Source organism: Leopardus geoffroyi, chromosome D4 (genome assembly GCF_018350155.1).
Source record: "Leopardus geoffroyi isolate Oge1 chromosome D4, O.geoffroyi_Oge1_pat1.0, whole genome shotgun sequence".
Taxonomy (NCBI): Eukaryota; Metazoa; Chordata; class Mammalia; order Carnivora; family Felidae; genus Leopardus; species Leopardus geoffroyi.
The window spans coordinates 90,203,489-90,215,501 of NC_059342.1; the positions used below are offsets into that span (position 1 = coordinate 90,203,489).

Sequence of the window (12,013 nt, forward strand, 5' to 3'; positions counted from 1 at the left end):
GACAAACCTCCACTGGAATGTCTTCCAACCTTTATCAGACAGAAGCTTCGGTTATGATCGGCCAAGACCCCAAAGTCACCTTTAATCTAAAGAACCACTTTCACTACCAGAAAGGAAGTTACTCAGCAGTGTCTACAGGCTTCAGCCCATCTACAAATACTGCCAACAGTATTTTTATTCGTGATTCTTACAAAGATGATTGCAATAAACTGTTCTACACTTTCCTTCTGTTTATTCTTTGGTCCTTCCCATTTTAGTTCATTCTTTCCTTAGTAAAAAAACATTCCCAGACTTTCCTAACCCAAGCGGTACAGTGAAGAGCATGGATTTTGGGTCAGATCTAAGTCTAAACGCCAGTTTCGCTCACAGGCTAGGTCTCCAAAGCTCTAAGCTCCCTGAGCCTCCACCTGGGCCATCCGTGACATCCGGGGTCCCCTGGAGGGCGATCAGGGAATGCAACACTGCACAGGAAGGCCCCAGCACACAGCAGCGGCCCTAACACCGCCACCTTTCCCTGGCCTTTGTCCGCGTTGATTTCCTGGAACCAACACACAGCTCTCACGGGGAGAAAATCCGCATTGATGCAAAGTGGCAACTCCCTCTGTGTACCTGCAACAACACCCGCCAACTCTCCATCACTCACGTGCCAAATCAGCTCTATTAATCTGCTCCTACTTCTCAACTGCAATCAGCTGACGAGCATTTAAATAGGATGCTCATGTAACGTTTGAATGCTGGTCTTTGGGCACAATTTCGTTTCTTTATTGTACTACGCCTTTTTCCTCGAGGTGAGCTGAGTAACACAGCACATACTTTGCCGTATTAAAGGCAATTAAGCACGAAACAATGTCACTGTGCATGCACAGCGGGATGTCTTTGTCACAACAACAGGAATATACAGCAGATAAAAATGCGAAGCTCTGACACTGACACGCAATTCTCTGACTTTCTGTTCTTTTTTTTTTTTTTTAATTTTTTTTTTTAACCTTTTTATTTGTTTATTTATTTTGAGACAAAGAGACACAGAGCATGAATGGGGGAGGGGCAGAGAGAGAGAGGAAGACACAGAATCGGAAGCAGGCTCCGGGCTCTGAGCCATCAGCCCAGAGCCCGACGCGGGGCTCGAACTCACGGACCGCGAGATCGTGACCTGAGCTGAAGTCGGACGCTTAACCAACTGAGCCACCCAGGCGCCCCTCTGACTTTCTGTTCTTATTAAACCATCACTCACGATTCTCTCAGACGTCGTAGTCAGTAAATCTTTCGTACAGAAGTCCATGGGGTTTGGGTTCAGAATAGCTCTGGCTAGTTGGTTCCGTCCACTCAACAAAGACATGGCTTTCAACTTCCTTTGTGTAGTTACCAGAGAACTGATTACAGTGCATTTCACGAGTTCATTTAAACTGAGTGGCAAATTATCTTGAGTCTGGATGGAAAGGGAACACTCAGATTTCCCATTACGCACTATTATCAAGAAGGAGAAAAAGCAGTTTCAGTTGTCAGTGAATAATGCCAGGCAGCTACAAAGAATGGTGTATTCAGAATGATGTATTTTATAACCTATGTTTTTTGTACGATAGAGTATTCAAGTTATTCACTCACAAGTTTACCGACAGCCTCCTGAGACTCAGGCAGTGTTCCTGTCCTCAAGAGGCTTATTTTCTAGAAGAGGGACACAGATAACCAAACAAACATGTCAGGCAGTGACAAGCACTATGAAGGAAGCAGAGAAAGGGGATGAACAAGTGACTGACGGGGGATGTCAGGGAGGGGGCACTGTAGACAGGAGAGTCGGGAGGGTCTTCCTCATAAGACGGTATCTGAGCAGCAACTTGAAAGAAAGGAGCACGCCGCGCAGCTGAGCACACTCAGACGGTTCCGCCAGTTCCCCCTATCTGGGGAGAGGGAGCCAGTGGCCAAGAATCAGCAGCTGTGAGGCCCAAGAAGCAGAGCTACGCCTGGAGTATCTCAGGCACGGGATCTCAGGCCTAGCGCCGCTGGAAGGAGAAGCAGGGAGACGCGTGCCGCCAGAGTCACAGAGTAAAACGGGGCTGCGTTTTACACGGCTCCGCAGATCACAACACTGGCTCTGAACCCTGTTCCGAGTCAGGAGCAAAGCCACAGGGCAGTTCTGTGCTGGCAAGCGAGGTGCTCAAACTTACACCTTAGAAGCATCGCTCTTACTGCAGGATGACGAATAAACTGCCACGGGAAAAGCACAGAAGCAAAAAGGCCGCTCCGGTGGCCGCTGCGGTCATCTAGGTTAAAGCTAGCGGTCGTGTGGACCAGGATGCAGCAGCAGAGGTGGGGCGTGGATTTTAAATACTTGCAAAGGGAGAGTCAACAGGATTTGCTGACAGAGAGCACAGAGGGTGTGAGAAAGAAAGGATCCAGGATGACTGAGGTTTCGGACCTGAGCAACTAAAAAAAAAAGGCATCCCACTTACTGAGATGGAAAAACAGAGGAGTAGAGGTCAGGCAGAAAATGGAGCGTTTCTTTGGATCTTTTTGTCTAACAGCTCTGCACACAGAGAGGTCACATAGTTGGGACGCTCGAGGAGTCTGGAGGGAGACGATCTTAGAAATATAAATTTGGCTAATGTCACTACTTGTGAGAGTCAAAAGCACAGATTAAGCCACGTCCCCCTGCCGCCGCTCCCCTAAATGCATCTACAGGAAGGACTGAGCCGGACCACAGTGAGGACATAAATGCGGCATGCCCAGCACAGGTGCAGCAGGACGCTGAACTCTGAGGAGTTTTTAAGATTTGATGGAAGAAGGTGAATGAAGGAATAATGAAATCGCGTTCTCTTCACATAATTGAGACTAACAAAGCAGCAATGTTAAAAAGGCCGCTTGCCAGGCGATCTAGAACGTGGACGACCCTGCAGTCAAACAAACGCAGGTTTCTGTCCTGGGCCTACCATTTAATACTGAGAATGACCTTAGAGAAGTTACATGACATCCCTGAGCCCTGATGTCCTGACAGGTGGGAATACAGAGTTCTGCTTTGCAAGGCCTTGGGGAAGACGCTGAACGTGTGCAGGAAGGACAAGGCACGGGGTCCAGCACGCAGTAGGTCCTTGCTAGATCAACCTAACATTACTCCTGTTCTGCTCCTCCCACGAGAAAAGTCCCTATGACACAAGGGATGCGAGCGACGGAAACAGCAAACTCTTCAAGTCGCCTTGCAACGACTTACATGTTCGGTCTTCTCATTGACAATTAGCCACAAAACCAAGGCTGGAATGTGATTTAAGATATAGAAGACAGATGGTCTGCACATTGTTTAATAATAATCGCAATGACAGACGAAGGAATGTACCAGAAAGAGAGGACGTTACAAAAGAAAGCTTTTAAATCATAAGTCTAGAGCAGTTAAGTGCTGGGCCTTTCCCAGATGAATCTAGAAAAACTAAAAAAAAACTCCGAATGACAAATAATCAAGCTAGCAAATGCATGTCTGGTACATGCGTAACAAACATGGCCAGTAGAGTACGTCTCAGAGGGAAATTAAAACGTGAACTTCTGACAGATTTCTCTTTACTGTCTCATCATTTACTTACTGACTGAAGTGCGGCGAAATTTATGAACATAACCGCAGTGATATTCGTGGAGATCCGGCATGCGATTTCTCTCTGTGTTCTTCTTCTCTCCATTTTGTTTTTCAAGAACCAAAAACACCAAATCATTTTCCTTTGGATGCAGCTGTTTAGTTAGTTCACATTCCTCAAGATGAACTATCAAAGAAGAAGAAGTCGGCATTTACTCTAACAGAATTATTTTACATAAGATTAACTTAAAGGGCTTGTTAAACCCTTGTACTAAGTTCTAGCAAGTTACAGCACCAGTAAACTGTAACATACTTTAAAATAATAGGTCTAAGCCAGTCAACATGCTCAAATAGTGATTATACAGGGTTATGTTTCTTAACAATGGCTAAAAAGCCAAAATAAATAAAATTGTAATATTCCAAAGCAGTTAATAGCTTTCCTTTCCTTGTAGTTTTCGTTTTTAACCAAGAAATTTTCTCTTTTGTTCCTCGTTTTCAAAATCCTAGGAGAAACTCTAAAAAACAGATCCAAGGATACGTAAGAGTTTTGAGCCTACTGCTGGCATTTCAAACAAGGGGGAAAGGACAGTTGTAAACTATCTGGGGCTGGGAAAACAGAGCAAGCACTAGAATAAAGAAGTTCAGTACCAACCACCAGATCCAGCAATAATATACTGAACTAAAATTCAAGGCACTGGGATCCGGTAGGCTGAACCACTAAAGCAAAACAAGATTTTAATATGTGTGAGATAAGAAATACCTGTTTGAAAGCATCAGAGACCAAATACGACAGTGAAGAGTTACTGTGCTGAGAGATCCAGAAGAATCTGGAAATCCACTGGAGTCAGCCCTGTATTTCCCCTAGAAACATTTGAACTATTCTTGGAGTGGCAGCCAACGGGCCAGGCCGTACCTGGGACGGCCTTGGTGGACTAAAAAGACAAGAACTGGAGTCCAAGGCCTGCACAGAATAGGGACCCTGAGAGACTCAGGACCACACCCAAGGATGAAGCAGAACCAAACCCGTCTTGACCTGGGCTGCGGCCCGGCTTCCAAACACCTGGATGCTTCAGAAAAGCACAATCCCTTAAAACTGGATTAAGATGATCCCGTAATGTAGGTGCCCCCAGAAGCCTGGTAGAGGCAAAAGGAAATCCTCTCTGGAAGAAGGCAGTATCATCCCAGGCCTCCAATTATTTTTATAAATAACTTTCCCGAGATAATGACACACACCAGAGATAAGCAAAGCACAAGGAAAGAAGAAATATACAAACTGGTAGAATCAATAAGCAAAAAAGGACTGTCCTGGGGGCTACAGATTAAATTTCACGCAGTTTAGAACACAAGTAAGGGGTGCCTGGTTGTCGCAGTTGGTTAAGCATCCACTCTAGATTTCGGCTCAAGTCATGCTCTCACGGTCCCTTGAGTCTGAGCACCGCACAGGGCTCCGTGCTGACGGCACAGAGCCTGCTTGGGTTTCTGTCTCCCTCTCTCTCTGCACCTTCCCCGCTTGCACTCTCTCTCAAAGTAAATAAATAAACTTAAAAAAAACCACAATTAAAAATACATGACAACAAGAGCATACAAAGTGGCATGGGGATACATTAGAGTCTTGTAAAGGTTTTGCCTTATCAATGGAGACACTTAAAATATCTATTATAACTGTAGACTCTGATAAATCAAAGGTACATGTTGTAAGTTTTACCTAACTATTCTAAAACAGCAGAAGTATAAATTGAGGTATACTTTCCAAAGTAACAGGAAGAAAAAATGAAAAGAAATGTTAAAATGGGAAAAAAGTAAAAGTATTTAACCAAAACAAAAGGTAATAAACTTAATATATAATTAGGTCCATTTACTTCTATTTCATTTCATGGTGTGTGTTTTTTAATTCACCTCTGATTTAATGGTTCAAAGTCTCCAATGTGTGTCAAAAGTATAATCTCCTTCTATCAGTTTTTTCTTTAAATATATTTTCAGATATATATGTGTTGCGAACTGTCGTATCTTCGGTTGAACAAAACTCATCATGAAAGATTCCCTTTTCGTATAATGCTTTTTTGTCTTACAGTCTATTTAGTCTGATATTAACAGAGCTAAACAAGTCTTCTTTTAGTTGAATTTGCATGAGTATCTTTCTCCAATCTTTTTTTCAACCTTTTCTTCTGTTTACCTGTTACTTGTTCATACATACAGTGCGTTATCATGTCGTATTATATTATTCTTTTAAGAGAGAGCACGTGTGTGCGCACGCACCAGCAGGGGAGGAGCAGAGGGAGAGGGAGCGAGGGAATCTTCAGCAGGCTCTCCACACCCAGCGCAGAGCCCGATGATGCGGAGCTCGATCTCAACGATCATGGGATCGTGACCTGAGCTGAAACCAAGAGTCAGACAGACGCTCAACCGACTGAGCCAGCCAAATGCTCCTCATGTTATATTAGCGCCGAAATACCATTTTCTTCTACAAGATGCTAAGGCTAACTTAGGCAACTGCAAGTTCAGAGACGGGATAAATGAACAGAGATGATACTGGTCCTATCAGATAGCAGGCCAACTCTCAAAGACTTGCAGGGTCCTATCTAAAGGGCTTGAATTACAATGGTTAGAAACACAAGTATACTTAAATTCATGTATTTATGAAATTTTTTAAAAAGCACAATGGTCGGGGCGCCTGGGTGGCGCAGTCAGTTAAGCGTCCGACTTCAGCCAGGTCATGATCTCGCGGTCCGTGAGTTTGAGCCCCGCGTCAGGCTCTGGGCTGATGGCTCAGAGCCTGGAGCCTGTTTCCGATTCTGTGTCTCCCTCTCTCTCTGCCCCTCCCCCATTCATGCTCTGTCTCTCTCTGTCCCAAAAATAAATAAACGTTGAAAAAAAAAAAAAAAAAAAATTAAAAAAAAAAGCACAATGGTCAACACCAGTGCTTGTAGTGAATTAACTCATTATTTTGAAAAGTGATCAAGAGTCAAGAACTTTTCTACCTTTCTTTATGAAGTACACCACAGAGTAACCGAATAATAGAGAGAAATTTGTCTTTACATAACTATTCCGGGGGAGCCTGGGTGGCTCAGCTGTGCTGACGGCTCGGAGCCCAGAGCCTGCTTTGGATTCTGTCTCCCTCTCTCTCTGCCCCTCTCCTGCTTGCGCTCTGTCTCTCTCCCTCTCTCAAAAAATAAACATTAAAAAAAAAAAAATTTTTTAAAAGAACTATTCCAGATAATAAATGAAGAAATGATCAAATAAAAACATCAGCATTCTGTACCTTTAATAAATTCACCTAGGCAGTAAACATCAACAGCTGTAAATATTACGGAAAGAAATCAGAGATTCATGCACCTCCTGAAAAAGGAACATGCCACCACCTATGAAACAGTTTTGCCAAAAATAATAAATCAAACTCGAATCTGATTGTGCCTGTAGATACAACTATCGACTTACAGGAAACACAAATGGCAAACATGCTTAACCAACACCAGGGAGACATAATCAACAAGACAGTAACAGTAATTCTAAAGGATCAACAACTCAGCTTCTTCAACAAATAAATTACAAAGTGGGAAAAAAAAAAAAGGAGAAAATTATAGTTAATACATTTCAACTGGTGTCAAAGTGTGGCCCCCCCAGTTTGGATCTTATTTCAAGCTGGCTGAAAAAAACTGTTATGTGAGGAAACTGGAAATTTGAACACTGACTAGCTACCCGATATTAAAGAATTACTGTTACTATTTTAAGCAATAAAATGTTACTTTATTATAAATTTTTAGGTCTGTATCTTTTAGAGGTATTCCCTGAATTTAATTACAAATGACCCCTCCCTGCAAAAAAATCAAAGCAAAGACAAATCTACAAAATCTCTCCATAAACTATAAAAACATTACTGAAAATAAGCCAAATAATTTATACGGGAACACAAAAGGACAAGAACAGCTAAAGCACTCCTAAGGCAAAACAAGGTAGAAGGACCTGTTCACCGGACATTATGGGATCATTACAGGGGCACCTGGGGGGCTCAGTCAGTTAAGTGTCTGACTCTTGATTTCCGCTCAGGTCACGATTTCACAGTTCCCGATATCGAGCCCCGTGTCAGGCTCGGCGCTCACAGCACAGAGCCTGCCTGGGATCTCTGTCTCCCCATCTCTCTGCCCCTCCCCTGCTTGCACAGGTTCTCTCAAAATAAATAAAGTTAAAAAAAATTTATTATAAAGCTGGACTGAGTAATCAGACAATGTGATATGGGCAACAGGGTAGGAAGATGATCCGATGAAGAAGAAATGAATCCAGAAAAAAAACCCATGAGTTAAACGGACACTAGATTTATGGCTAATAAGGCGCTGCAGGGCATGAAGAGGGTGATCCTTTCAAATAAGTAACACTGGGATAACCACATCTCCATTTGGAAAAACAAACAATATATGGCCCTTATGTTCTCATTCATGCATGAAAATAAATTCCAGGTTGATAAAACAATGAGCCATCTAGAAAAGGGGTTGCACACTTTTTCTTTCCAAGCCACACCTAAGTGTCTGTTGCATATTCACCATCTTCGATTCAAAGACTTTTAAAATGCAAAAGTTACTCCAGAGCAGTACAAAAACAGGATATGGGGTAGATCTGCAAGCTGCAATTTGGTGACACCTGTTCTAGATGTTAAGATAACATGTTTATGCCCTATAGCAGGGAAAGGTTTCTTATATGAGGCACAGAACACTAACTTAAAAAAAAAAAAAAAAAGAAAAAAGAATGCAGTTGCTACGTTAAAAATAAATTCTAGGGGCGCCTGGGTGGCTTGTTTAGAAGAGCATGTGGCTCTTGATCTTGGAGTCGTGAGTTCAAGCCCCACGGTGGGTGTAAAGATTACATACATCCAGACGTACATAAAAGAAACTCTCGAGAAGAATAAACTACGGCTTTCAAAGACACCTGTGGAGTCAAAACACAAGCCAAATTGAGAGAGTGGCATGGATCCAAATTACGTAAAGAACTCCTACGAATCAATAAGAAAAAGATAACAGAAAATTAACAGGAAACTTGAATAGGCACTTCCCAAAACAGATGATTGAAGCAGCTGCTAAATATATAAAAAGGTGCTCAACCTCTCACTGGTAACAAGGAGAGGGCAAAATAAAACCACACAAGGCCGTCAATCGAAACGCGGCACGATGGCTGAAAGTAAACGACAATCAGTGCAAACGTACTGGCAAAGACCTACTCTCCCACACTCTTGGGGTGGGGGGTGGGGGGGGGGGGCCAGTGCCGTACAACAGGCCGGGTACTACCTATGCAACCTGAACACACACATACCGAGACGCCGCAACCCACTTCTGGATATGGGACTCCACAAAAATGCCCTCACAGAAACACAGAGGAAACATCAGAGTGACACAGCCCATAAGATGCGGTCTAAGAGTTAACGTGGCATGCCCGAGGCTGCTATCCTTAGGTCTGCTTACCAGGGTGGCCCTTGGCACCTGTGACCCCAGGTTCTGGGACTGTCATTTGCTGACGAAATGTCAGCCTACCCTGTCAGCCTAAACTGCACCTAAACTGTTTGCAAAAAGAATACGGTTTATGCCAAACACCTGCTTTCCTTCTGGAAGTCACGAATTTAGGCTAGGCAGAGGGTGTTTGGGGCGCTGAGTCTCTAACAAGCTTCCCTAGTAGGGGGGGCGCCTGGGTGGCTCAGTCAGTTCAGCAACTAACTTTGGCTCAGGTCACGATCTCACAGTTTAAGAGTTTGAGGGGTGCCTGGGTGGCTTCGTCCGTTAAGTGCCTGACTTTGGCTCAGGTCATGATCTCGCGGTCGGTGAGCTCAAGCCCTGCATCAGGCTCTGTGCTGGCAGTTCAGAGCCGGGAGCCTGCTTCAGATTCTGTGTCTCCCTCTCTCTCTGCCCCTCCCCCACTGTGCACTCTCCCTCTCCCTCAAAAATAAACATTAAAAATTTCTTTTCACTAAAAAACAAAACAGGGGCGCCTGGGTGGCGCAGTCGGTTAAGCGTCCGACTTCAGCCAGGTCACGATCTCGCGGTCCGTGAGTTCGAGCCCCGCGTCGGGCTCTGGGCTGATGGCTCAGAGCCTGGAGCCTGTTTCCGATTCTGTGTCTCCCTCTCTCTCTGCCCCTCCCCTGTTCATGCTCTGTCTCTCTCTGTCCCAAAAACAAATAAACGTTGAAAAAAAAATTTAATAAAAAAATAAAATAAAAAAAAAAACAAAAAACAAAAACAAAACAGCTTCCCTAGTAGGTAACATTTCACATGCCACGTGTTGTTACGATTCATTGCTGGGAGAGTTAAATAGACCCTGTGTGACTCTACTGGGAGAGGACTCTCAGAGGCTTGATCCTGGTGTCGTCCACACTTCACCCCACGTGCTCCCCTTTGCTGGGTCTGCTCTGTACGCTCTCACCATCAGAGTCACAGCCACGAGCATGGGTGTATGTTAATTCCTGTGGGTCATGCTAGCGAATCACTGAACCTGGGGACGGTCTTGGGGACCCAACACACAGGCTAAAACTACTGAAAAAAATGCCTGACAGTAAAATCATAATTAAAAAAAACCCAAAAACCCAAACACCCCACAGTAAAATCATGACATATTCACATAATGAAATACTACCATAATGATGAAAAACCAGTGAAGACACACATAAAATTGATGAATTTTACAGACGTGTTACAGAAGCCAGATTGAGGAAGTACTATGTGACTCTATCATGTGACCAAAATAAATGCCAGATAAATTTGCAATTTAAATATTAAAAATATAAAACTACTACAAGAAAATATGGAAGTATTTACCCACTTTCTAAGACCAAAGTCAAAACCATGAAGAAATAAATATGGTGGTTTTGAATATATGTAGAAATTATCTATGCCTCAAAAACTGCATCTGAAATTGAACCACAAATGAAGACACTGAAAAAAAGCAATTTATAAGAATGCTTGCAGATTAAGAAGAAAACAACATCCCTAACAGAAAGAAGGACAAGGGGCATGAAAAGACACTTATCCCCATACCCCCTTGAGGAATACAAATGACCAGAAAAGATTTGAGACAAACCCTATAAACTCAAATGAGATACATTTTTCATACATAAAACTGGGGAAAAGAAGTTTAAACTCGCAACATGAGGGAGATGTCTATCTTTACACTTCATGGCAGGAGTCAAAATGATGCTCCTTTCAGTAGGCAAAGGCAAATACGGACCAAAAGTCTTAACACGTGCAACTGTTTTGACCTGGCATAGAGATTTACCCTGAGTGCTTGTAATGCTGAGCAACTATAAACAACACACCTGTTGTTTACAACACCCCCTCCCCCGCCGCCCCAACGCTGTCAAGCCCCCTTCACTCACCCTCTCTTCCATGTCCGGCTTCCACCTTGGCCTGTGCTTAGTTACAGAATGGTTAAAACCGCGAACTTTATATTCGTAACTGTCCCAGTAATTAACCTCGTTAACGAAGCCTTTAAACATGCTTGGAAGAAGTTATGAATTCAGCTTAGGAAACCTAGGTCTCAAATTTTTCAAATGACAACGAGGTTTCCCCAAATAGAAAGCTCCAATTATTATATATTCCAAGTTACAGAAGAAAGAACTTACCCACAAACTCCCAGTACTTTTTATAATCAGCAGGAAACTTCCGTACATGCAACTGATAGAACTTCTCTTTGTTTGGAGAGCTGATCCACTCCTGTGCCACCTATACACAACAAAAAAGCGCATGAAGAAAGCAAAAACATTCCAGAAAGCCAATGCTAAACAGCAAAATTTCCCCCAAACCAGCAACAGTGAAACGTGGAACCTAAAATCCCAAGCGACAGAAACATGAAAAATCAACGTGTGGCTTCTGGTTTCCAGTTCGGCATGCGAGGAACTCGGAAGTCCCCACTTCATCCTATCAACAAAAAGCAAGCTGAGAAATCGACAACCCTTCACATCACCACAAATGACGGGAGCACGAACCTTAACGCCAGGAGAGGAAACCCTGAACTGGAACCGACAAGCCGCTCGGGGGCTCAGTGTGGACAACTCAGTGACGAGGACTCTAGGGGCACCCGCCATAAGGGGCACCCCATGCTTCGCGGAGTTTTACCTCTAGGAGGCCTTCCAGGCCCTTGCAGTGAGCACTGGAGAACATCCCTCATGCTCCCAGCATAGGGAGGAAGAAAGACACCACTTTGAAATATACTAGAACGTTCTGATCTTGCCAAGGCTCGATCTTGCAGAAACTCTTTTATTACCAGAGTTGAACTACCGAAGGGAAGAGAAATAACCAACTGCAGCCCATTCTGGCCCTCCTGTCCCACCTGAGGACGTGCAGGGAACGGAGAAGCATGTGTGTGCTTCACACAGTCCACAGGCAGAAGCAGGCTTACAGGACGATCCCCCCTCCTCAACTTACCGCCACATTACTCAAGGGCCCACTTACTGCTGGCTGTTCCCTTCACCTAGCACATCATGTCCAC

At 43.8% G+C, this 12,013-nt stretch overlaps 1 protein-coding gene across 10 annotated transcripts in view; it reads right to left on the reverse strand.

Moving 5' to 3' along the window:
- Positions 1–12,013, reverse strand: part of SETX (senataxin) — a 65,995-nt gene that overhangs the window by 28,914 nt on the left and 25,068 nt on the right. For all 10 annotated transcript variants that reach the window (XR_006710366.1, XM_045469531.1, XM_045469538.1 and 7 more), the window contains 3 exons: positions 11,148–11,247; positions 3,567–3,740; positions 1,232–1,464 (listed from right to left, as the gene is read on the reverse strand). Coding sequence is in view for 9 of the 10 variants with exons in the window: in XM_045469531.1 (XP_045325487.1) it covers positions 1,232–1,464; positions 3,567–3,740; positions 11,148–11,247 (507 nt within the window). In the remaining variant the exon portion in view is untranslated. The remainder of the gene's footprint in view (positions 1–1,231; positions 1,465–3,566; positions 3,741–11,147; positions 11,248–12,013) is intronic.